At 38.6% G+C, this 26,732-nt stretch overlaps 2 protein-coding genes and 1 pseudogene across 3 annotated transcripts; 2 read left to right on the forward strand and 1 right to left on the reverse strand.

Moving 5' to 3' along the window:
* Nucleotides 1-25,351, reverse strand: PLEKHA3 (pleckstrin homology domain containing A3). Of its 2 annotated transcripts, none has more exons than XM_060302201.2 (8): nucleotides 24,896-25,351; nucleotides 21,014-21,130; nucleotides 16,273-16,428; nucleotides 13,621-13,757; nucleotides 11,936-12,100; nucleotides 8,774-8,817; nucleotides 7,009-7,124; nucleotides 1-2,631 (listed from the first exon to the last, which is right to left on the reverse strand). In XM_060302201.2, exons 1-8 carry the CDS (start codon nucleotides 24,933-24,935, stop codon nucleotides 2,495-2,497), a joined length of 912 nt encoding a protein of 303 aa, XP_060158184.1. In that variant the 5' UTR covers nucleotides 24,936-25,351; the 3' UTR covers nucleotides 1-2,494. The 2 variants fall into 2 exon arrangements, with proteins under 2 accessions (XP_060158184.1, XP_030706627.1); XM_030850767.3 differs by having other exon boundaries at nucleotides 2-2,650; nucleotides 24,896-25,350.
* LOC115849497 (small ribosomal subunit protein eS27-like) lies at nucleotides 4,043-4,461 on the forward strand. The gene has a single exon (XM_030850794.3). It carries the CDS (start codon nucleotides 4,095-4,097, stop codon nucleotides 4,347-4,349), a length of 255 nt encoding a protein of 84 aa, XP_030706654.1. The 5' UTR covers nucleotides 4,043-4,094; the 3' UTR covers nucleotides 4,350-4,461.
* LOC115849489 (putative ribosomal protein eS26-like) lies at nucleotides 19,943-20,293 on the forward strand (annotated as a pseudogene).
* Nucleotides 25,352-26,732: the final 1,381 nt, after the last annotated feature.

Here is a 26,732-nt window from a genome sequence, read left to right on the forward strand (position 1 = left end):
TTCTGGACTTATCCTGATTAAAGATAACACAATAATTCAGTGTAATATAACAAAGTTCAAATTTGGTCCATTTACAAAAGAATTCTCATCAAAGTTGTTTTAATCATAGAAGTCTTGGATTCCCACACAACACAAACCAGGTGAAAAGTAAAGCAAGTACTAGCTCTGCTTAGAAGATCACTGATATACCAAGAGTCTCTAAATTTCTCAATAACCCCATGGCCTAGATTATGCAAAACAAGAACCAATAGTTATACATTACAGAAAGTCCTGAAAAACTAAAATTCTTATGAAATTGTTCTTATTTGGTTCATCTTTTTCTTAAAATTCAAAAAAGTCAGGCACACTTGAAAATACACTGGGCTCCTCAAAACGCTAGGTTCCCTGAAGCTTTATAGGTTGCTTCATGCTACCAACTCACTGACCAAAACCTAGATGTAATTCATGATACATTGATATCCCCTAAAAAAAAAAAAATGATTTCACAAATGTGTTGGTTCCTAAGGGAGAAAAGGTGGCTCCAGTCACAATAAAAGCCATACTTAGGAATATAGCAAACTTTTTCAAAGGACCTGTTTCAAGGAGAAAAAAATGATATGAACCAGAAATAACTGTATTTTATTTTTTAAGGTATTTACAGAAAACTGTTCAGGAACTCATATTTTTTGATAAAGCAATAGAAAATGGATTTATTTTCCATGAGTTCAAAAGCTTTGTTATAGTGTTTTCATTATAAACATACTGGTTCAAAAAAAAACTACCAGAAAAACTCCCACAATTAGTACCACCTTGACCTTCATAGTCTTATCACCACTCATCCTTACTACAAAAAATTAAAAATAAAAAAATAGAAGGAGCAAAAAATCTGATTACTCGCTCAACATGAAAACTTACATTATCAAACTTTTTTCTCAAATTAGACATATGAAGTATAACATGAGCAGAAAGATTCTTCTTAATATAGTCTAATGACCTGTGTGCTATTTAAAATCACAAATACTTTAAGTAGCACAGAGTTAATCTAAATGTATATTAATGTATATAGATTGTTTATGTCCATTTTAAACATAAGGAAGAAAGCCTATAACTACAGACTTATTTCAATAAGGAAATACCAAATATTAATTCTTTTAAAAAAATTCTCACATAAACTTACAACAGAAATTTAAAATGAATAGGACGCACTATTCTAAGCTCACAGGCAAAAAAGCTAAAAATATGCCTAATTTGTGTATTTACTATGAGGTCCAAAGATACAAACAAAATCAAAGCAATAAAGAATATTATTACCACTTGATAAAGATTAGACAAACTATCAATAAATGTAAAAAATACAATGTATTATATGATGAGTTTGAATGCAAAAACCACATATTTATTAAACATATGATTAACTTAAAAACACCAAACCAGTTTGTTTTAAAGTGCTCCTCATCCAAAACCTTGGAAAAACCATCACTCCAAAGTGAACTGAAAAAACAGTTTACAAAGCAAACACTGACAATAGGTATGTACAGGCACTACCAAAAAATGCTATTTGTTCTTTAATTAAATAATGCCATTCTCAAGTTATGTAGGGCAGTCACCTTGACAGATTCCTTTTTTATAAGTATTCATAAATAAAAAATGTCTAGATAGTCTAAAGAGCTGCAAACATTAATACCTTACAACAGCAGCTTACGTCTATTTTCGGAAAAAAGCACTAAAATCCTCTTCCATTGCAAGTCATTTATTTCTCTGGTGGAAGTGAGCAAGGTCACTACAATATTAACCTCTTTTCTAGAACAATGTAAATAACAAGGTATACACATCTTAAATTTGGTAGGTCATAAAAGTTAGGATGCAATCATTTTTTCTGATGCAACAGAAAAATAAATAAGTAAAAATTAAATACTTTAACCCAATATTTGGTATTGATAAATCAGTAGTGTCAACTTCATATACAAAGGACAGCACGATCTCGTTTTTAAAAAATCCTCAATGTCATGGTATTTGGGGTAAAAATATTTCGAATATTAAATGTTTCCTTTTTGCTTAAAGGAATATAATACAAACACCATCAAGCTGCGACCGTAACTCACTTTCAGCTGGGGTAAAGTGACCATTTGGTCCATGGCACAAGTTACATATATCACACTTCTGTCAAACTGAAACCTTAGGTTTATAAGATTTCATGTTTATAAGCTACAATACACACTGACTAAGATGTCAGTCCCTCACAGTATTTTAGAAAAATATCTACATTTGTCCTTACAGATGTCAAAATGTTACACCATCATTTGTTCAAAAAAAAAAAAAAAGATGCACATTCATACTGTGAAGTTATTAAGAAAATACTCTTGCAAATAAACTATATAAAGATAAAATACACTTCAAAGGTATGTGGGTTGTTTTTTGTTTTTTTTACAATATTCTATAAAGTGCAGAGAAATCCTAAGGGAAAAATTACTCCCTATAACATAGTTTAATTACAGCAGCTTTTGCATAGCAATACTTAGAGGAAGTTGGACACTTCCGTTTCCTCAGGAAGAGAAGGATGGAAGAGGATCTTCCGATTCAGATTTTTTTTTGGCCATAAGTCTGCTTTCTTCAGGAATGGTTGCTGATGCCAAATCTCCATTAAGTGTATTTCTGGAACAGTGAACAGGTCCTATTAAGAAATTGATTAAAAGGTTAAACATCCTATCAATATTAACTCCAGTCCTCAATGAAAGAATATTTCCTATTCAGGGACATGAAATTCCTGTAGCTTCCTGCTAACTTTTTGATCGTTTGTTTAAGAGTAAAAATGTAACTTTTCTAGTATTGGCAGTTGTAAGGAGAAACTTCAGAGTTCTTGAGAAATTATGAAACTATCTGAAGGAGAGATACTTGTTTTGTTCATTGCTAGAACCAAGGTTGGCACACATGAGCAGCCAATAAGTATTTGCTGAATTGAATTTAGTCTTTCTTAACTATCGCTTTTCCAACCTGATCGTTTTAATGCTGTTGGTATCCTCCTCATTTTCTAGGCAAAGAAACCAAGTCCCAAAAAAGATTACAGGCCTAACCCAAGAATCACACAATTGGTAACAGAACTGGAACTAATTCAGGTCTTGCTCTTTTCATCACAAGACTTTCTTTTTCTTTCTTTCTTTTTTTTAATATTTTAATTTTATTGGAGTATAGTTGATTTACAATGTTGTGTTAGTTTTAGGTATACAGCAAAGCATCACAAGATTTTCTGAGGAAAGCTGACAAGGTATGTCACAGTGAAAGTTCTCATATCTCCATTTGGGATGCAGCTCACAAAACTATCACTGCAGCTGCCAAGTGAGCACATCAAACACATTGGCATGGTCCTATTCACTTTCACATGTACATATTTTTTTAATTTAGCATGAACATTTATCACTTTTATAATTTTAAAAAATCTAGTTAATAAAAGTAGAAGCAGCTGCATATCTCAAGAAAAAGAATATGCTGCAATAAAGACTTTCAACTAAGATTGCTAATTTGCAAAACATACTTTCTAAGAAAGAGCACTAATTCAGTCTCTGCTTTGTCAACTAACTGGGACACTAAACTTTAGGATAAACAGAAGGAATCTAAGGATAAAACTCTGACCTACCCTACACTTGCCAATTTTAAAAAGTTCTAGAGAAGTGAGATATATGTATGTATAAAAATATTAACACCAGTATATATAAACATTAATGCATGTATGGGTGTGGGTGTGTGTAACTAATTTTGTTACCCTCCTTAACAGCTAAATTAGGGGGTGTTAAGTGGAATATTTACACTTAGATCTTATAAAAACAGTTTTCAAAAATTCAGAACCAGGGCTTCCCTGGTGGCGCAGTGGTTGAGAGTCCGCCTGTCGATGCAGGGGACACGGGTTCATGCCCCGATCTGGGAAGATCCCACATGCCGCGGAGCGGCTGGGTCCATGAGCTACGGCCGCTGAGCCTGCGGGTCCGGACCGTAACGGGAGAGGCCACAACAGTGAGAGGCCCGCATACGGCAAAAAAAAAAAAAAAAAAAAATTCAGAACCAGGCTCGCTAGGGGTGTCGCCTTAGAGATCTGCACGGGCTGGGCTTGCAAAAGGATCAACATGCCTTTGGCTAGAGATTTACTGCATCCTTCCTTGGAAGAGGAAAAGAAAAAACACAGAAAGGAACGGCTGGTTCAAAGTGCAAATTCTTATTTTATGGATGTAAAATGTCCAGGCTGCTACAAGATTACCACGGTTTACAGCCATGCTCAGACAGTGGTGCTTTGTGTAGGTTGTTCAACCGTGTTGTGCCAGCCGACGGGAGGAAAGGTCAGACTCACAGAAGGGTGTTCATTTAGAAGAAAGCAACACTAATGATCCACACAACTTCCTGAATTTGTGTTCTATCGCAGAAAGCCTTATCAGTTCATTAATTCCAGTTAATCTACCAAGATAATGTAATTATGTTTAATTTTGTAAGGTATACAACAGCACTCTCCTATTTTGGTGTCAGTTTTTCAATAAAGTATTGATTATGGGCAAAAAAATCAGAACCAGAGTGCCTAAAAGAGAAGAGAGCTAAGGAAAATGGCTGGCTTTGAAAGAATTAATTTAGCTATAACCAATGAAAATGACGCCCTTAAAAAAAAGAAATGGCAGGACTTCCCTGGTGGCGCAGTGGTTAAGGATCCACCTGCCAATGCAGGGGACACGGGTTTGAGCCCTGGTCCAGGAAGATCCCACATGCCGCAGAGCAACTAAGCCCGCAAGCCACAACTACTGAGCCTGTGCACCACAACTACTGAAGCCCACGCGCTCTAGGGCCTGGTGTCGCAACTACTGAGCCCGTGTGCTGCAACTACTGAGCCCACACACCTAGAGCCCATGCTCCACAACAAGAGAAACCACCACAATGAGAAGCCCCCGCACTGCAACGAAGAGTAGCCCCCACTCACCGCAACTAGAGAAAGCCTGTGTGCAGCAACGAAGACCCAACGCAGCCACAAAATTTAAAAAAAGAAATGGCATCTAAAGAAAAGTACAAGGCAGAATAGAACTCTTTCATAAGCTCTGGATGAAAAGGGTCATGTATAAAAGGCAGAAAGAGCAAGGTAAATCAGAATGTATGTTACCTGCCCCAGGTGACATTTTTTCCCATACTTAAGCTCTTTAACCATTTTCCTCTTTTTCTTATCACTTCCAAGATCTAGTAAATTGGCCCAGGAAAGTTTCTCCCAACCCCTTTCGACACTCAATCCTTTTCCTTCTTTCATTTCTTTACTCATTGCCCAACTTATATTCAAAATGATAATGAGCATAGTGTTCTATATCAATAAATAGATTAGTTCTGTAAGAAAAATGGGCATTAAAAAAAAAAAATGCAGGCTTCCCTGGTGGCACGGTGGTTAAGAATCCTCCTGCCAATGCAGGGGACACGGGTTTGAGTCCTGGTCCGGGAAGATCCCACATGCCGCGGAGCAACTAAGCCTGTGCACCACACCTACTGAGCCTGCGCTCTAGAGCCCGTGAGCCACAACTAGTGGGCCCACGTGCCACAACTACTGAAGCCCAGGCGCCTAGAGGCTGTGCTCCACAACAAGAGAAGCCACCGCAATGAGAAGCCCATGCACCGCAACGAAGAGTAGACCCTGCTCGCCTCAACTAAAGAAAGCCCACACACAGCACCAAAGACCCAACACAGCCAAATATAAATAAATAAACTTATTTTTTAAAAAAATGCCGCGCTTCACTGGTGGCGCAGTGGGGCCTGTCGATGCAGGGGACACGGGTTCGTGCCCCAGTCTGGGAAGATCCCACATGCCGCGGAGCGGCTAGGCCCGTGAGCCATGGCTGCTGAGCCTGCGTGTCCAGAGCCTGTGCTCCGCAACGGGAGAGGCCACGACAGTGAGAGGCCCGTGTACCGAAAAAAAAAAAAAAAAAAAATGCCATCAACTTCTAAACATCTGAAAATGATCAGCAGTCCCCTTTAGAATCTCAACCATTTTCACGAACTTTACATTTCTCCTCTAATTAAACCTGTTTAACCTTCTGGTTAAGTAAAGCAACTCTATTTTATACAATGTTTTCAACATATTCAAATACGAGAAATCCAACACCATTGTTTAGTCCCATTTCAGCCACACTATAAATCAGCCGGGCTCTTCTAGGCCATCTAAAGAAGTTAACCACCATTCACCATGTCATTTCCATAAGGGAAATAAAACCTTGTTCCAAACAGCTGACTTACAAATAAACTCTTGGAACACAATCTGTTGCTTAATTGAGAACTGTATGTAATTTCTATCCCACATGTTTCACGGGCAATAGTAAAGACTCTGAAAAGCAAAAGTCTATTAATGGAGTTGTAATAATAATACCATATTTGCATTCACTGAAAATCATGGTCACTACTGTCGAAGTAGATATTCTGACTGACTTTCAAAGCTTTTTCTCTGAAGAGAAAAATAATTAAATTTTAACATAAATCACAAAACCTTTCCTAAAGGATTCAATCACAGTATGCTGACTCTTTAATAATAAGGAAGAAAAGGTACAGGAATAAATGTTATTATAATTCATCACCACCACCAGAAAAAATTATTGACCTTGGCCATTTCAAATTCTTTAAGTAACAATGCTGATTTTTTTTCTTTGAACTTAGAACTTGCCTTTATTTTCCCCTAGAATCCTACCTACAATTTATGCTTTCTTCTAACATGTTTTTTAAATGCAAACACAATGGGAATATAAATTACTAAGAGATTACTAAAATGCAGTGGGAGTAAAAGATTTTGATATTACATATATAAATCTAAGATATGGTACTTACAAAGAGATACTTAGTACTTCCTAATAACAAAGGTGACTGTAAGAGGATATATGAGCTTCTGTTGATTGTGTGCTAGTTGCTTAGCTCTGAATTCACGGGCAAGTACAGTGGTCACTGTCAGTACCCTTCATTTCAACAATTACGGAGCCCCACACCAATTTTGCTGAATAGGCCAAAGGGAGAGACACAGCCCTTCTAACTTACTATCTGGGTCTTCGAGAGGAGCATCATTACAAGAGTCTGTATCTGAGTAGGTTCTTCGGCGCCTCTGGGAGAGTCGGTGAAGTGTAGACACTGTTTCTTTTATAGAGTGGCTACTCCTGCAAGTTAAATAAAAAGCATTAAATTTTAAGGACTTCAACAAATGAAAACACCCTCAACTGCAGTTTTCAATGACTTCTCTTTAAATGAAAGAAGAACTATTTTAATACCCAAAGTTCTATTTTAGCAACATTCTACTCCTTCAGAGGTCAGGCCACAAACAAGTCAAATCATTTAGAATCTAGTTGGTAAGCTGGGGAATACAGCCTCTGAGCCAAATTAAAAGGAAAAGAGGTACAATGAAGAAGTGATTTCTTTTATAGAGGAAGGTCCAGCTAGAGAGTAAACGTATCAGATGGTTAACAAGTGTTTAAAAACTAGAAGTTATGGACTTCACAAGTGCATGCATCTAGCGTCATCCACAGCCAATATAAAACAGCAGAGCGGAGGGGACGGGCAAGCAGCGTGGGAGCATGCTAGGAGCCAACTCACTGAGAGCAGCAAGAGCGGATAAAGACGGCAAATGGAGGCTAGGAAAACTAGTTTTAAAAAATCAGTCTGGAAAACCAGAGAACTAGAAAAATCAACCTAAAAAATTCAACACAGAAGCAAATCACCACCACTCAACAGCACCTCAACTACCACTGGATGACAGCCCAACATTACTGTTCTTAATGACAACTTTGATTCATCAAAAAAAAGAAAAAAGTTTTAAAATTCTTATTATATCTTATTTAATAAGGTAGAAAGGATAAAATACAGGTCAAAAAAATTCTGTCATAAAGATAAAAGTTTGTTAAAGGAATCAAGCTTTTATTTTTCTGGAAAATTCAGTTGATGAAACTCTTCATTCCCTGATAGGATTAGATACACACATCACTGGACTCCTCTCAGCCCGTGACAGTTCAATCAATTACATAACCATCAGAGGGAAAAATAAAGTGACAAAATAATAAGGGGGTTCAGTTAGCACTTTTTTTTCTTTTGGTAGGCACTCAATAGATGTTTACTGAATGAAAGATGAATTCTATAGTGCTTTACAATTTTCTAAAGTTTCACACATGTGATTTCACATAATCCTACAATAACCTTTTTTTTCCCCTACCCCTATATTAATGTAGAGAAATAAATGCTAATGTCACTATAATTTCAGCATTTTCCAAAGACAACCATAATAAGACAACCATAGCAACTTAAAAGAATGTTACCTACCAAGATAAATAGCCTGGGATATTGGCAAGATCTAGAACGTAAATTTTTTAAATGTGTTGATATGAATACATACTTTAAAATATCAATAGTTTTTCTCTCTTTTCAGTAACACCTTAGCTCCTATTATAACAACAGCTCAGCATGAATATATGATGCTATAAAAAACTGTAGTAAAATAAGCCTAAGCTTGGAGCCTTAATACATCAAAAATGGATTTCTATTAACCATCGCTGGATATAATTTACATCTAAAAAAAGTATGATAGCTGTCAAGGTGCTTACCTTGCTGACTAATTTATTCACTCATTTTTTTTCTTTACCTACTACCTACTGGGACCAGACCCTATACTAAGCACTAAGAGAAATAATGCTGAGCAAATCAGAACCAGACTTTGCCCATACAGAGTTTACATTCCACTTTATGTTAAAGACCCAAAGAAGTTCCCTAAGTAGGTATAATTCTGAGAGAACTTGGTCAGAAGAAAAGGTTATTTTACCTCTCTGAACTGCAAGAACCAGGGTGGCTGACAGAACGCTTCATCTAGAAATTTAAAAAGAAAATAAGCATAATTCATATATCAAGTAGAATAAGACAGCTCTAATATATTATTATTATCATAATTAACATAAATTTACTCAAAGAAAAAGATGGCTGGCCAAAAAATTTATTTTTTACAGACCCAAGTAACATTATTAGCACAATATCAAGCTTTCTCCCCAATAATTATTAACTGAAATCTTTCTCAACACATACAAAAACATGCTGGATTGTTTTCTCAATATTAAAAACTGAATTTTATAATATATATATAATACATGTGTTTGTATAAAGATATAAAAAAACAGTATACTTAACAAGTCCCCAAAAAAATCACACTATTTGTGATGAAAAGGAGTATCCAGCAAGCCAGAAAAGAAAATAATCTAATAAATGTCTCTCTCTTTTTTTTAAAGGGCAGAGCTTCTCCTTACCATTCATTATTCAGGTAGCTATTACACAGATGTTCTAAAGTGTGGTTTTCATGGAAAACAGCATTAATTATTCAAGTCTTTTAAAAACTCAGAAGAGGAACCCTAAGCCTCAAATAGGTTTCTAAAAACATACACTTAAAATATAAATAAATAAATAAAATCTGAGTCAGCATAGTATTAATAAATATGACAAATACGAAACATAATTTAGATCTAACTACTCCACCAAAAAAACAGAGGTAGCCAAGTAGATTTCAATGCTTAGCAAAGTAGCAAAAAAAGCAACGTTTATATCAAAGGCTAAGGATGGTTGTTTTATATACCGGGGCTTAAGAGTCTTACAAGTGAGCCCAAGTCTAACAGTTATGTTACGTAAATGCCTTCTACAGTTGCTCTGAGAAATCCCAGTTGAAATGAGAACAATTATGACCCATCCAATTTGTAGTCCAAGGATATCTAATATGATTAAAATAAAGATGCAACTGGACATTAACATCTCCTTTAACAGAAATCACTTCCTTTAGGATTACTCACGCAGCAACACCCCCACTACAATTATCTGTGGATCAAAATGACAATTGTTTAAACTTCTATGATGATTTGAAATATAACTGAGTGCAAGTTAATTTAAAGAGGGACACGATGAGATAACCATATAAAGTAGTTATAAAGATCAAGTTAATTTTGGAATTCTCAAATTTTTCAGCTTCATTTTTCATTTACTCATGTCGTTAAAGAAAAAGAAAGAAAAAGATTTCCTCTTGAAGACTGTCTGACCTTACTTTCCATGCTATGTGTCTCCAGAACTATTTACCGTAAGCCACAATTTTTGCCTTATGTATGAAGTAAAACGGCACAGTGAGGAAAAATAAGTGGGCTCTAACCAGTATTTCCTAGATTAACTTATTGGATTTCTTGTAATGTTTCTACTGATAAAAAGTTTTAGTTTAAAAGAGACAGTTATTATAGCTTCTTATACATAAAATACACATATGACCTCTCTGGACTATAGAATATTTATAACAGAAGGCATTCTCCTCAGAAGTTCAATGAAGAAATTAGGCAGGTTTGAGGTGTTTTCATTATATTTGATTCTATAAAGTCCACCTTAAAAAAAATACAGTGTACTCCTTGTACATCAAGCTCAGGAACATAGCACTATACATTCATCTCAAAAGATCAGGATTTTTTGTTCAACTATACATGTTATTTAGCAGTCCACAATAAACCTAAAATTGTTCGAAAAAGCAACATTGTCAAACTGTGTTCTACTAAACAACACAGTCCTCTGAGTTATTAAAAAATAAACAAAAGGGTTCAATCATCAAATAAATTTCAGAAACACTACACACCACCTCTCCTCAGAGATTCATAATACACTTTAGCATAAAAGAGATTCTAAGAAGTCCTACATCAGCAAAACCCAATTTGTTTAAGTTAACCTAGAACTTCCCAAACTAATCTGGCCATCAAACTCATTTTCATGGTATACCTATCTCAGAGGATGCTGTTGGTCCATCATAAATTATTTAGAAATCAATGATCTAGAGACTTCCCTAGTGGCGCGGTGGTTAAGACTCCACGCTCGCAACGCAGGGGGCCCAGGTTCAATCCCTGGTCAGGGAACTAGATCCCACATGTATGTTGCAACTAAGAGTTTGCATGCTGCAACTAAGGAGCTTGCCTGCCTCAACTAAGGAGCCCATGTGCTGCAACTAAGGAGCCGGTGAGCCGCAACTAATACTCAGTTGCACAGCAACCAAATAAAAAAAAATCTTTTAACACTTTAGGAAAATAATGATCTAAATAAATTTAGGTAATAATCTTTACTAATTCTCATATGACCAAATTTGCTGTGGTGGTTAAGAGAACCTCAGAATAAGTTGTACCCTATTATTTCTGCCAACAAATAGGTCTGCTGGTAATTGCTAAAATAAGAGCCAGGTGGCATTCTTCATTCCACAAAAGAGTTCACAAAAACAGTTTGATGAAAAACATGTAAGGTTTCATCAAACCTCATCTCACCTCCAAGTTTCCCAAAGCATGCTAGGGCAAGTTTATTACCTTGAAAAGGACAATGAATCCATCACCCTTGGCAAAAAGAGTACTCCCTGTTCACAGTAATCAGAAGATAAGAACCTAATGTTAAGGACCTAACATTAAACAGGTTACATCTACCTCTGATGTAAAAAACACTGTAATTTACAGATGAAAAAAATGAAGTCCAGAGAGATTAAGTAACTTGCCTACTTGGAAGGTTCAAATCCAAATGCTGACTATAAAATACTGTTTCCCCTGTAACATGTTGTTTCGAATCCCTTACAGCTCCTCTAAAGATTTACTTAATTTTATCCCCTTGTGAGTAAATCTTCACCCCTTAGTGGTGTTTTTACCAAATAGAAGAGTGTTACCCAACCTTTTCATGTCACAGCACCCACAGAGCACTATAATATTTTCCTGACACACTGGGGTAAATGGCATAGCCCTTCCAAGGGGAGGGGATCAGGACCTTGGCTCATGTTGAGCCCATCAGCTGAGAGGCTCCCATACAGAATCTGAGTACAGTAAAAAAAAAAAAATTCAACCTGTTGACTATTTCCCTCCTACTGCCAGTTTCCAGCCTTAAAAATAAACACAAAAACAAAACCACATGCAGTATCACTGGAAGAAAAACCAGAAATTCCAACCATTTGAACAGGAGAAGGTGACACAGGAGAAACTAAGGGATCCGGATGGCACAGCTGAAACATCTCAGGTTTAAACTTGGCATTCGCTATCTTCACACATTCCTCAAGCGTTGTGATGAATGTATTACACGTGGCACTAAGTAGAGAAGAGGCTTCATTCATGTTCTGAAAAATTACATGCAAAAAGTTGAACAGATTCACACACAGTTATGTGGATTCATGCACCACCTTACCATCAAGTAATGAAACATTACCTTCAATGGATACCTTACTAGGTTATGCTCAAATCTGTTTAAAATGCATTACCTTAGAAAATTAAAGCAATGCATGAATAAGAATTATCTGTCTCTCAGGTAAACAATGTATGAAATTAGACTCCAAGAAAAAAATAACTCTTGCATTTAAACGAAGTATCATATTGAAAAACTGTGTACAAAAATTTATCTTAAATAAACCTTACCTAGACTGTAAGTTTCTAACTATCAGAATTCCAAAGGTAATCATAGCAGTGGAACACCATGAGGGTCACTGAGTGCCAGGTAGAATTCATGTCTACCCCACGCACATTCCCCCATTTCTTCCTTGGTAGAATAAAAACTCCAAGTTCTTTTTGGGACAGCAGAGCGCCTTGCTCCTGAGGGATGAATATAGACTGGTCTAAGCCAGTCATGTCTATTCCATGACCCTTTGTCAAATACTCATTTTTCCTAGTTTTCATGGACCCAGACTAAAAAGATAATGAGAAGTCTGCTGGGGTTTCTGGGATTTTCATTCCCTGATAAAAGCAAAGTACAGCAAACTGAGATGGTCTCTCTCCACCCTGGCTACCCCACTGCCTCCTGCTTCTGTGCGCACTTGTAGTCACCTTGAAGGCTAGGGCATGAGGAGAAAAAAACAACACACCAAAAATGGCAGAGTGGAAGGATAGAACAAGATTGGGTCCCCGACACTGTCCCTGAGCCAATGGAGCAGATGTAAGGGCACCTGCCTGCAGAGAGCCTGTGGTGAAACAGCAAGTGCCTTAGGGTTTAATGTACTTGCATCTAAAGGCAACCTACCTCACCTAAGATTCCTCCCTAGTAGAAGGCCACAGAAAAGTAGGAAGATTTCTTGTCCCACTTCTCCCAAGTGAGGCAAAAGGGGACTGGGAACCAGGCTGGCCTTTCACCCGGAGAGCAGTAAGGCTCACTGGTCCTACTTCACCAGAAAGAATGAGCCTATTTCATAGCCAGGTTCTGCAAATCTGAATTTTGATTCCTACATCACTGCTCTGAGAATGATTCTTTTTTTAAGTTAGTTTATAAAGTTAAATTATTAACCCTCAGTAGTTAAGCTAGGACCTAATTACAAAAGAAAGAGAACAGCACCTGTCCAATGAACTCATGCAGTTAGTTTGGAGAACAAAGCTGGTAATGCTTCTTTCCTACCCCAACCATCAAATAATCAATTGGCTGCAAAGACAGGCCTTGATTCCTTGGACAAATGTGCTGCTTGCTGCTTTACTCTGGTTATACAGACATAGTCTAAAAGATACTACAAACTTCCAGATAGTCTACAGTACGAAGAGGTCTGAATAGCTGAGAATAACTCATTTTGAAAATGCTTCTCTGTCATCTTATGTAAGAAGTTCACCCACCATATGCTGCAAAGCATAATCAGACATGAAAGGATCATCTTGGATATACCTCTATGCTGGGAGATGAATGATTCTCATCATGGTGAACAAATTCTTGGATCGTATGAACTTGCTTCATTAGGAGGTCACAGTAGAGGCGAAGCTCAGACATTTTGGTTTTCAGAGATTCACTGGTTTCACTTATTTCTGAAAGGAACATATGCAAACATTCAATTAGACTATTTTCATACTTCAGAGGCAAAACAACAAAATGGAATCATTAAAAAGTAAGGCAATAGATATGAATACCTGTAGCTTAAGACGTATGAGACCTTGGAAATAGAATATAAGGTTTTCCCTGAGGAAACATCTTCTCTTTAGATAGGTGGAAAAAACTGGCTGTCATATGTCTGACATGAAGTTTAGGTAGATTAATTTCCAGAGACAGGCTGATGACAATGAATGCCTTATACAGGATATTTCCATTCCATTACTCATCTTTAATTTGATAAGCACTTGTATTTCTTTTTTTGTGAATTGGCTTTTCTTGTCCTTTACACATTTTTCCAGTTCTAATGTTTGGTTTTTCTCTTAGTAATATATAAATCGATAAATTTATAATTTATAAAAGTTCTTACGCATTAAAGATAGCAATCTTTCATCCCTCCAAAATACTGTAAATACTTTTCAAGATCTGTCAGCTTTCTTTCAGTTTTCTTTATTGTATTTTGGTAACAGAAGTTTTTAACTTATATAGTTACAACTGCTCTATATAAACATTCATTTGTTTTCTTCTGTTCCTTTCACAGCTTCATTTTCACATAGTATTGGTTTAAGAATTTTTTTTAATTAAAAGCCTATGTTCCTTTCTTTAATATATCCAGACAGACTAAACATCCAGCCATAATCTCAGCCACTCACTTACCAATACCTTCTAAACTAGATGTGTAAGCAGCAGAGGAAGGAAAAAAAGTATACACAGTAGATCCTGGTGCTTCTCCATATTCTTTGAGCCAGTGGCACTGCTTTGTGGTACTAGTCATGAAGCCCCTCTAGCCAGAGTAGACCAAAGCAGCTCTATCTGCCCATTTAACCTAACCTAAATTAATTTTTACCCAAGTTTAAGTCCATTCCTTCTTTTTAATTGTAGATATATATATATATATATATATAACAAAGTGTACTATTTTAACCATTTTTAAGTATACAGTTTGATGGCATTAAGTACATTCACATTACTGTACAACCATCCATCTCCAGAACTTTTTCATCTTCCCCAACTGAAACTCTACACACTTTAAACACTAACTCTCCTTTTCCCCCTCCCTTAACCCCTAGAAATCACCATTCGATTTTCTGTCTCTATGAATTTGACGACTCTAGGTACCCCACATAAGTGGAATAATATTTGTCCTTTTGTGACTGGCTTATTTCACTTAGCACATATTCAAGATTCATCAAGATTCATACCATTATTCATATAGCATCTGTTAGAATTTCCTTCCTTTATAATAAGGCTGAATACCATTTTATGTATATACCATACTATGTTTATCCATTCATCTGTCTATAAACATTTGGGTTGTTTCTACCTTTTGGCTATTGTGACTATTCATTCCCTGTTTTTTTTTTTTTTTTTCGATGTGGACCATTTTTAAAGTCTTTACTGAATTTGTTACAATATTGTTTCTGTTTTTTTGTTTTCTGCTCGTGAAGGCACGTGGGATCTTAGCTCCCCAACCAGGGATGGAACCCGCACCCCCGGCATTGGAAGGCGAAGTCTTAACCACTGGACCACCAAGGAAGTCCTCATTCCTTCTTATCCTACCCTTAACCACACTCTATCCGTGATGTTCTTCCACATATTTGAAAACTGTTATAAATTCAATCCTTAGCCTTCATTTTTCAATAACCCACAATTTAGTTGTTTTCACTAATTTAAATAACTTCTATTGTTTTTAATTATAAAAGTAATACATGCTCAGTGAAAATTTTTGAAAATCAAAAATATATAGGGAAAAAAACTGCAATCTCACTACCAAGATATAAATACTGTTATTATTTTCACATTATATCTGCATATAATTGAACTAATACCATAAATTATTTGCTTGGCTCTTTTTTTTTTCTTTTTGGCCATGGATGCGTAGCTTGCGGGATCTTAGTTCCCCGACCAAGGATTGAACCCAGGGCCACGGCAGTGAAAGCGCTGAGTCCTAACCACTGGACCAACAGGGAAGTCCCTTGCTTTGCTTTTGAACGGGCAATATCTGTAGCTGGTAAAGTCAAAAGTTACGGTCAAAGGGTATAAAGTGAAAAGTGAGTGTCTCCCACAAATTCCCTTTCCAAAGGTAACAACCTGACCAATTCTTACATATCTTTCCTGAGTTGGCCAAGGAGTGGCTATGTAATTTTGAATCCTGCTTTTTTCAATTATCACTTAACTTTGGGCATTTTCTCATATCATTAAAATTCCTTGTAAACATTTTACTGGCTACATAATATATCAGCCTATGAAAGCACTATATAGTTTACTGAACCATTCCCCTAAATTTAAACCTTGGCAATGTTTATAAATTTTTTCACTATAATGAACATCTATGTACATAGATCTTCTACATTTCTGATTATTTCTTTGGGATAAATTACTATAAGTGAACATGACAATTTACATTTATGTTAAAGAAAATATTCTCACCACAAAGGAAAAATTTATAGTTACCTTTTTCTTTTTTAGTCCTAGTATCAGACAAACAGGCTTTGGAGCTCCCCAAAGCAACCAGCCACCTTTGTCTTTCAGCTGCATTCACTGCCTTCATGTAGAAATGCTGCTCTCCTGGAATGATTAATTCCATTCTTGTGTTGTCTGCTGAATGGACTACGATGATAAACAAAGGGAAAATATAGTCACGAACTCAAGTAATTTGTGGAGAATCAAATCATCACTTACACAGTATTAGATGTTTCAGACCTAAAACAACAAACTCTGATTCAAGAGGCAGGCAGTGACACCTCCTTAAGGGGTATCCAGGGGTACCCTCCAAGCCACCATTCTCACATATACCCAGGCTGGTAGTGGTGTCAAAGTGGTGGTAGCATGTGAACAGAAAACAACAACAAATTAACTACTGAAAAGTGAGATCTAAGAACTCCCTCCCCTGGGGCCACCAGTACCCCTGTCACACTTATCACACTCTTTTTTACAGAATTTTACGTCAACCACCAACCTAAAATAGACCTAAATATAAAAGGTAAAACAATAAACCTTCAAGAAGATTTCTTAAATAGGACATAAAAAGTTCTAATTAAAAAAATTTTTGACAAATTGGGTATTACTGAAATTAAAAACTTCTGTTCGTCAAAAGATACCATTAACAGAATGAAAACACAAACTACAGATCAGGAGAATTATCTGCAATACGAAAACTCATTCAGACTATACGAAGAACTCCTACAAATCAATGTGAAAGATAGCTCAGTTTAGAAACTGGGCCAAAGACTTGAAAAGGGACTTCAAAAGAAGAGGATGTTCAATTGCCTAATTAATATCTAAAAAAATACTCAACATCATTAGTTATTGAAAAAAATGCAAGTTAAAACCACCATGAGAGGGATCTCCCTGGTGGCGCAGCGGTTAAGAATCTGCCTGCCAATGCAGGGGACACGGGTTCGAGCCCTGATCCGGGAAGATCCCACATGCCGAGGAGCAACTAAGCCTGTGTGCCACAACTACTGAGCCTGCGCTCTAGAGCCCGCCAGTCACAACTACTGAGCCCACGTGCCACAACTACTGAAGCCCGCGTGCCTAGAGCCCGTGCTCCGCAACAAGAGAAGCCACCGCAATGAGAAGCCCGCACACCGCAACAAAGACTAGCCCCTGCTTGCCCCAACTAGAGAAAGCCCGCGCACAGCAACGAAGATCCAACGCAGCCAAAAATAAATAAATAAATAAATTTAACAGTGATTCAATCCATTAGTGTTTAAAAAAAAAAAACCACCATGAGATAGCACTAGGTATAATAGAAGAATTCAAAATCTTCAAATTGCTGATAGTAAGCTTTGGCGAGGATGAAAAGCAACTGAAACTCTCATACTAGTTGAAAAACAAATTGGTACAATTACTTTGGTAAACAGTTTGGCACTATCTGAGACAAAAAGTCTCTCCTTGATCAAACTTGTTGGGCTCTTCTGAACCCTCTGCTTGACTAGGCCCAATCTGGGGCTTCCAGCTCTGTCTTAGTAGAGTCCACTTTTAGCAAACATCCTGCTAAGTCAGTTTAGCCAGAATCCCCCACCCTCAATATCTGATCACCCTCCTTATCTGACCAAATTCCACTTCCCACCACCCCCAGGTAATAATATCTGATCACCCTGACCTGCCTCCAATAAGAATCCCGTTAGGTCTGTTTAATCAGAATCCCCCTTTACCTCTGAAGTTTCATCCTTGTAATTTTCCATCCACTGATTCCCCTATCCCGCCCCCTGCCACTCTGTTCCTTGGCTATAAACTCCCACTTTTCCTTGTTGTATTCAGAGTTGAGCCCAATTTCTCTCCCCTACTGCAAAACTCCACTGCAGTAGCTCCTATACCTATTCCAACAGACCTGAGTAAAGTCTGCCTTACTGGGTTTTTTTAATAATTTTTTTAAATTGAGGTATAGTTGATTTACAACATTATACTAGTTTCAGCTGTTCAACATAGTGATTAAAAATTTTTATAGACTATACTCTACTTATAGTTATTATAAAATATTGCCTACACTCCCTGTGCTGTACAATACATCCTTGTAGCTTATTTATTTTATACACGGTAGCTTGTGCCTCTTAAGCTTTTACCTCTATCTTGCTCCTCCTCCCTCCTCTCTCCCCACTGGTAACGCTAGCTTGTTCTCTACAGCTAGCTTGTTCTCTACATCTGTAAGTCTGCTTCTTTGTGCCTTACTGTTTTAACAAAAGTCAAGAATAGTATTTCCTTTAATATCCGTTAAAGCTGAATGTATGAATATTCAATGTCTCCCTTAGCAATTCCACTCCAGTTCTAGATATATACTGAACAGAAACGCATATATATGTTCAACAAAATAAATATATGAGAATGTTTATGGCAGCTTTACTTATTATAGTCCCAAAATGGAAACAAAATGGAAAAAACAAACAAACACCCATCAGTACTAGAATGGAGAGCCAAACTGTGGGACAATCACACAATAAAAATATTACAACACATCAGTAAGAATGGTGAACTGTTACAAAGAACGACATAGATGAATTTCGCAAATATAATGGTAAGCCAGACACAAAAGAAAACATTGATTTATTCCAGTTATATAATGTTCAAAAGCAGGCAATACTTAAATATGGTGATAAAAGTCAGATTAATGGTAACCTTTTAGAGAGATTAATGGCTGAGGTAACATGATTATTATCCCAGCATCTAGAATGCTGATAATATTCTAATTCTTGATCTGGGTGGTGATTACACAAATGTATTCACTTTGTAAGCATTCTTAAGGCTGAATATTGAAGATTTGTGCCCATTTCTGTATCTTATTCTTTAAACAAATAACAAGGACAACAATAACGCTGCCATGGCTTGAAAAAGTGCTAGAGTTGCCTTAAGAATTCTGCCACTAACAGTCTTTTAAATATCCTCAAGGTTGTCAAATCTTTGAACTTTGAATGTAGTTTGATTTCTGACAAGAGTCAGAATCTCATTTGGAATCAAATATGAAGAATAAGATGAGATAAAACCATCATTTTTTTTTTTATATCTTTTTTTTCTTTTTTGGCCGCAGTGCGTGGCATGTGGGATCTTACCCCAACCAAGTACCAAACCCTGTGTGCCCCATGCACTGGGATCACAGAGTCTTAACCACTGGATGGCCAGGGAAGTTCCCATAATTTTTTTAAAAAATAAAAATTCATGCTTTGAATGTGCTTTTCTTGTGTGATTTATAAAAATAAAACAAAATTACACCTCATATAGTTCAGAGAATATGCAAGTAACAACGCTGAAGTGTTTCTGTATCTTATGTAGCCATGAGCCCCTGTAGGGTGTAACACGCCCTTCTCTAGTGCTTTATTTCTTCCTTCAATTCTCTTTGAAGAATTGAATACTTTTCATTACCACTTTGTCTGATTTCTCCTACCTACTTGCACCCCACATATCCCAACCACACACACAAATGAATCAATGGTCCATGAAACCTTCCTTCATGAAAATTACAGCATGACTTACTGCTTTTTTCTCCCCTTTTGAAAAAGCACAGTATGGAAAAGGAGTGGGGAAGGTAACTTTACAATAGAGAAATCTGACAGACACTACCTCAGACAGGTGGTCAAGGTTAATGTCAAGAGTGGTATGTCAGCTCTCTCGGGTCCTCACTTCCAAGATGACGAAGAAAAGAAGGAACAACAGTTATGCCAAAAAAGAGCCATGGCCATGTGCAGCCTATTCACTGCACCAACTTCGCCCAATGCATGCCCAAGGACACCATTAAGGTCATTAATTAACACAGTAGAGGCCGCAGCCATCGGGGACATTTCGGAAGTAAGTGTCTTCGATTCCTATGTGCTTTCCCACCTGTACTTACATCAAAACTACATTACTGCGTGAGTTGTGCCAGTCAGAGCAAGATAGTCAGGAATCATTCCCGTGAAGCTCATCCCAGACGGACCAAACACTCCCACCCCAGTTTAGACCTGCAGAAGCTGCCCCATGACCTCCACCAAAGTCCATGTAAAGACTAAGTCCTTATAGACTGAAGAAAAACCATCCTCTCCAAAAAAAATATTAAAATGGAAATTATACGTTGGAAAAAAAAAATGGTGTATCATGTTGACAGCATGTACTCCTGATGTGCTCTTCCTCCCTAAAACCCATAACCCCAGTCTAATCATGGGAAAAACACCAGACAAATTCGGATAGAGGAGCTTCCTACAATATTCCTGACCAGTACTCCTTGAAACTCTCAAGATCATTAAAAAAAAAGAAGAAAAAGAAAGGAAAAACATCTCTATTACCCAGAAGAGCTTATTTCCAATTCAGCAAAGAACCAGAGTTTATGACTCTGAGTTCATACTTTACCAAAAACCTGCGCTGGCCTCATCATCTTTAGAGTTCAGCTTCCAATCTTTACAACACGCTTCAAAGAACATGAAAGAAAACACTTGTAGACTCAGCATGGACACTAAAGTGGCATCCACAAGAAATTGCTTTTTCAAGTCCACATTGGAAGACTAGCACTAGTACTTCGAATTTCAATTCAAAGTATATTTATAGAGGGAGAAATATCAAAAATTGTGCCTAACAATGCTAAGTGCCACTTCTGAACGCTAAGGAGATAAATGGCATTAGAAGATCCCTTCCTGGTTAGAAACGCTTTTCTCCTCTTTTTGCAGTATGCTGAAGAACACTTTACTTACCTAACTACAAATTCATTTAATTCCATATATTCACTTACCTTTAATTTCACAAACTGCCATCTTTATACTTCCTTTGCTCCCTTTGCAAACATCATCTTGTGAATCATAGTAGGACAGGATTCCATTATCTAAAACAAACCAACGAGGCTGCCAACCTACAAAGATCATAAATAACAAAACAGCAATAAAAAAGTACTTTAATCACACAGAAAACTATGATTACAAAATTTACCATCCATGTCATTTCTTGGCTCTAAAATAACATTCTGACAATGAAAATCTTAATTGCCAAGATCTGCCCAAAATACTCTTGCATCAATCTCCATTTTGCTGGAAGAGATTTCTGGAGAAACCTCTAGATCAGAATAAATATGGGGAATAATACCTTTATTCTGGCTTACAACCTTCTCATTAACAACCCATCAGACCCATCTTCAAAAATAGCCCCACACACAGAAAACAGCCCAAACACAATTGCCCCTTTCTTCTAAGGGAAACAGAGTCAGGTTATAACATAATGGAAAAAGCAACAGAAGACATGGATTCTAGCCCTAGTTTTGTTATCATTCTTTGTCCCAGGTTGAATAACCTGAGACGAATTTTCATCCCATTAAATATCAAAAATTCCCAGTCTCCAAAATGAGTGAATTGAACAAGAAGACCTCTCAAGTGCCACCTCGCCCTCTAATTCTGCAATGTGGCTTTCCTCTCTCCTATAAAATACTCCACCTAAGCCAACTCCCTTGCACACAGTGAGTGCTGAATGATTTACAGTCTCTCACACAGAAGTCGCATACCCTGTGGTGAGAGCATGGAGCCACCACTCCTCTCTCCTTGCCCTGCTGTTGCACAGCTCAGGCAGAAATGCTAGAAATTGAAATCATTCATTTAATTAGCATTGACTCAGTGACTACAGCACACAACTATCACAGACTTGGCTCTAATGCGAAGCTGGGGGTGATGATGTCTTTCCTTGAAGCTCAACTCCCACTCTTGCAAGCCATACTCAGTGTTCCCTGAAATCTTATCAAGCATGCCACTAATTTACAACAGTTCACTGATTAATAACATGGTGACCATGCTGGAGGCAGTGCGACTGCCCTTGTTCTTTCTGTGACTGTTAAATCACCATTCAGCCTGGTCACTTTAGACACTGTCTGCTATATTAATCAGTTCAGTTTTTCTGGGCCAAATAGTACCAAGACAGTGACAGGGGAATCATTCTTACATCCTGATATAGACCCAGGATTTACCTCCCCAAAAGGCTTTACCTGTAACACTTTTGAAATGACAATGCTGAGTAATCATAAAAAGATTAACAGCAGGGAATGTGATAATACAGTTCAGAGGGATGGATATCCAAAACCAAGTTTCAGAGGCTTGGAAAATTCTTTTTACGAAACTCTATATTCCTTAATGAGGTCTAGCAAATTAGAAGGTAAGTTCTTCTGGTACATGAACTTTATCTTGTTCATCACTGAATTCCCAAAACCTGGGAAAGGTGCTTGGCACACAACAGGTACTAAAAAAAAATTTAATTCTCAAGTGATTGAATGAATGAATGATTACAGAAAACTGAGATATTGCCTGTTACCCATAAGAGTACAGATACACAGTATATCCATAATGTATTGGGCATGCATAGAAATGATGAGGATGGTATCTTTCCAAATATTAATTCACCTTGGCAAACAAATTATAAGAAGGTTATGGTGAAAATACACTCCTCTAACCCCAGTCTAGTGTGCCTACAGGACAAATTGTGATTTTGTAAGCCTGCATTATTGTGATTCAATATCTCTTTAAAATAAATATTGAGCAAAATGATTCATTTAGAATTTGTACCAACTTGAAAAGTGACTATAGTTAAGTATATTAATCTAAGACTGCTAATGATCTCTACATACCTCTTTGAAGAAATATTTAATGAAACAATCTCTAATTGATTCACACATATATATAAGGGCTATATCTGTGAAAAAATGCATAGGTATTCCTTTTTCTAATACGTTTTCATAACACACATTCTTTTTTATCTCAAACTACCAAATGTTACTGAAATTCTTATTCTCTACAAAGGATTCTTAAAGCACACTGTCATCAAACTGGAAGGTTCCTTAAAGATCACTTAGTATGAATAGCTATTCATCCTTCTGACCTAAGATGAACTAAAATAATCAGCATGCCACTGAGCCAAATTTAAATTTTAAAAATAGAATTCTTCCAAACAAAAGATTTCATTTCATCAAGCTTCTACACTGCATACTAGCAGTTAACTTAAATGCTCTGCAAAGATTAAAACCTTAAGTACACAACGTTAAAAGCTCAACCAGCTGGTGCTCAGCGACAGGAGATGAGAAAGAGGGCCACTAAGACCACATTTAGCTCCAGGAATAAATTTTGACTCATCTTAGTAATCACCCATTGCTCTGGGCTATGCATAAGATCCTCACATGACCTCCCAAGCCACTGCGTGCTTAGAATGTTTGCAATGAGATGATCATCTGCATCTCAAAGCAGAGTAACTACCATCTCAAAGTTAAACAGTATAACTGTTCTCACAACAGCCCATGTGAAAATGCCTAATAAAAAAAATTTGCCTCGTTTTTTTAAATGTTTCCTGTTAAAACATACCAGTTACAGAAATAAAGTGTTTGACATTCTAATGCAAACAAAACATCCATGTATCATAAATGTTAAAGCATTCGCTGCTATAAATGTCTTTAACATTCCAACTAATCAAAAAAAAGAGACAATTATAGCTCAGTGCTTATGTCTTTAAGTGTTTATGTGCAAATTTTGCACAAGGTCAGATGGACACAAGTTGAATGTCTGATACAATTACTAAGGGGTTCAATACTTTTGGCAGAGTGAACAAGTGGGCAGCAAATCAAGACTGGCCTATTACACTAAACCAAGAAATCTGTTTGCTATTTAATCCTACTTTAAATCCACTCCCCTTCCTCTAATTTGGTGAGATCACAGAATTCTGGAGTTGGAAGACACCTTCAGGATAAACTAGTTGATCACCACTGCCCTATGAGACAGACCTTGAGAGGAAAAAGTGACTTGTCCTTACTGTTAGCTGATGGCAGAGATGGGACTACAACTCAGATTTAAGGCTCTTTTAATAAACCAGACTGTTGGTGTCATGGAAAAGGGCCCTTCCCTGCTGGTCTCTCATTTCTACAGAAACACCTAGTTCTTTGGTGTTCTTCCTTTCAACCAACTTCATGAGTGAAACTGATTTGCCTGCTCCACCTTCTGTGTCTTGCACTTTCTCCCACAATTTCTCACACACTTACCTGAATACCAAAACATAAGGATAACTCATTGACAATCAACCCCTAAGAGAATATAATCTGGGAACAGCTTCCAAAATCTTGCTTGCTATGCTTGAACAACTTCAACGAAGAGAACTTTTAAAATAAACCGTGTTGCTAAGGAAAATTAAAAGAAACAGTGAAAAGATTTCCTAAAACGAAATCTTGATTTTAAAGGGCCCATTACAGTCCTATGCCCCAACAACTCAGTTATCAACAAAATGCTGAATTAAGTGTGAATAAAGGCAGAGACTGCAGCAACACATGTAGAGTGACTAGGAATGGTTCCGGAAGCTACAGGAGAAAACAGAAGTATTATTACACGGGCAAAGAAATGGTCAGGTGCACTTCCCACCCTCAGGATGGTGCGCAGCCTCGAACTGTCCCCTGCAGAGGCCAGATGGGCACTTACAAGGGACAGAGAGAGCGATTAAGCCCGGGAACCAGACAGAACCGATTCGCTGTGAGGGTCCCCGCCGGCCTGCCGGAGGGAGGAGGAGCCCCTTACCCGCCTTCTCCGCAGCCTCCCTGCCTGAGCCCGTCCAAGTTCTCTCCCCGCCGCCCCCACCCCCACCCCGGTCAGTGGAGCCCTCATACCCGTGAGATAGTTGGTCCACTTGTACAGAACTCCCTCCATGCTTCAGAGCCCGGCGCCGCGCATCCTCCTGGCCTGGCGCCGGCCGCGGTGAAGGGGGAAACGCGGGGCCTGGGCAGCCCCTCCCGGCCCGCCCGGGCCCCTCCCCGGGCGCCCCCAGCCAGCACAGAGCAGCCCTCAGCCCGCGCGCGCTGCCGGGACGTGGCGGCCCTCAGAGGCCGGGACGGCGGCCGCCGCGTGGTGCTTGGGGGCCTTAAGACATCCCCGGGCGAGCCCCGAAGGCGGCGGCAAATTCGGGACCGCGGCCGGCCTCCCGCTCGCGCTCCCACCGCCCCGCTGCTCCCTTCCGCGCCCCGGCGCTCCTTCCTCCTCGCCCGCCCTCCTTTCCTCCCCCAGATCTCTCGTTTGTTTTCATTGACCTCGACGTCGCTTTCACTTCCTGGATGAAAGGGGCCGGCTCGTCCCGGGAAACCCCTCCCCGGCGGCGGGGCTGGAGGAGCGGGCGCGCCTTGCTGCGGCTCAGCCCAGCCCGAGGCTGCGCGAGGAGGGCGGGTCGGAGCCGTGACTCCTCCTCATCCTCCCACAGGCCCTAGGCTGGCGGCCCTGGGTTCCCGCTCTCACCCAGAACGCCGAGCCTCGGACCGACGGCACCCCCGGGGCCTAAGCCTCAGGGCCCGGGACCGGCGGACTCGGACCTGGCTACGTGCGCAGCCCCCGGGCCGACCCTAGGACTAGCCGCCCCCCTCCCCCACCCACGTCGCGCTCGTAGGCCTCTCAGGTTTTCCTGTAACTGAGTCTCAGGTCTTTCTGGTGGTTTTTTCAAAAAAAAAAAAAAAGCCTCCTCTTTATGTTTCCTTCGTATCCTTCTCCCATTCAGGGGGTCCGAGAAATTATCTTCTAGGAGGTCAGTGTACATTGAGAGTCCCACCACGCAGACAAAGAATCTTAGCCACAACTTCATTTAGAATATAAAACACGGAAGCAAGCGTTGGACTTTATTTTAAAAATGGAAGTTTTCTCTAGCCTTTATGATTTTTTAAAATCCTGTTTGGAAATGACCATCCCCTTGTATAATTGACAATAATTTTCAGATTTCTGTAATTTCACAAGCTTTAAGCAAAGCCGATATAAGCAGGCTCGGTGCTGCGGCTTTTAGGCTTTTAGCATCACTGAGGCGGATAACACCTCCCCTTCCAGAGCCTAATCCAGGCCTTCGCTGAGGTCCTTCTGGTTTGGGTAAAAGTCTTTGGGTGTTCGCTTGGAAATACGGCGAATTGACGGATAGATGGACAGATGGAAATGTATTTAATAAATCGAATACGTATAGTTAAATGTTAATGATAGAATCCAAGTAGTGGATATAAGGCCGCGGTGATGGGGTAGTAAAATTTATTGTTTGTTGTAAAGTTCTTCATGCTAAAATGTTGGGGGTGAGGATATAAGGCTGGCTTTGTGTCGGACTTGGTCAAATCCCTGCCGCGTATTAGCCGTGAGATTGAAACAGAATGCCCAATACTCAAATTACCTAGTTTTCTCGTCAGTGGAATGTGGATAATTACCTATGTCGCAGACTTGGTAAGAAAAGCAAAACTGTTAAGAGCTTTACCCGCACTCCTAGAAGCCCTCAAATCAAGGGCGACAGCGAGTGGTGAGGGAAGGAAATGCAAACCAGCAGCCGGTCCCGAATCGCTGGAGTCGGCTCTGGGGAACAGCCGTTAACCCGCTTCGGGGAGCAGCGGTACCTCTGTGTACTAGTGTGTGGCTTAGCCTGGAACCGCTTAATGCATGACTTCGACCCCGAGAAGGCGCTTCAAAGACACCGCAGAAGCAGAATGCCTC

The sequence above is a fragment of the Globicephala melas genome, chromosome 7 (genome assembly GCF_963455315.2).
Source record: "Globicephala melas chromosome 7, mGloMel1.2, whole genome shotgun sequence".
Lineage (NCBI taxonomy): Eukaryota > Metazoa > Chordata > Mammalia > Artiodactyla > Delphinidae > Globicephala > Globicephala melas.

Excerpts from the sequence above, each read along its gene's own strand:
- LOC115849497 (XM_030850794.3), top strand. The coding sequence starts at position 4,095 with ATGCCTTTGGCTAGAGATTTACTGCATCCTTCCTTGGAAGAGGAAAAG.
- PLEKHA3 (XM_060302201.2), bottom strand. The coding sequence starts at position 24,935 with ATGGAGGGAGTTCTGTACAAGTGGACCAACTATCTCACGG. Across the intron at positions 8,818-11,935 it reads CACCTTCTCCTGTTCAAATG|ATGAAGCGTTCTGTCAGCCA; the intron begins GTTGGAATTTCT and ends TTAAATTTCTAG. Across the intron at positions 2,632-7,008 it reads TCCTCTCGAAGACCCAGATA|AAATACACTTAATGGAGATT; the intron begins GTAAGTTAGAAG and ends TCACTGTTCCAG.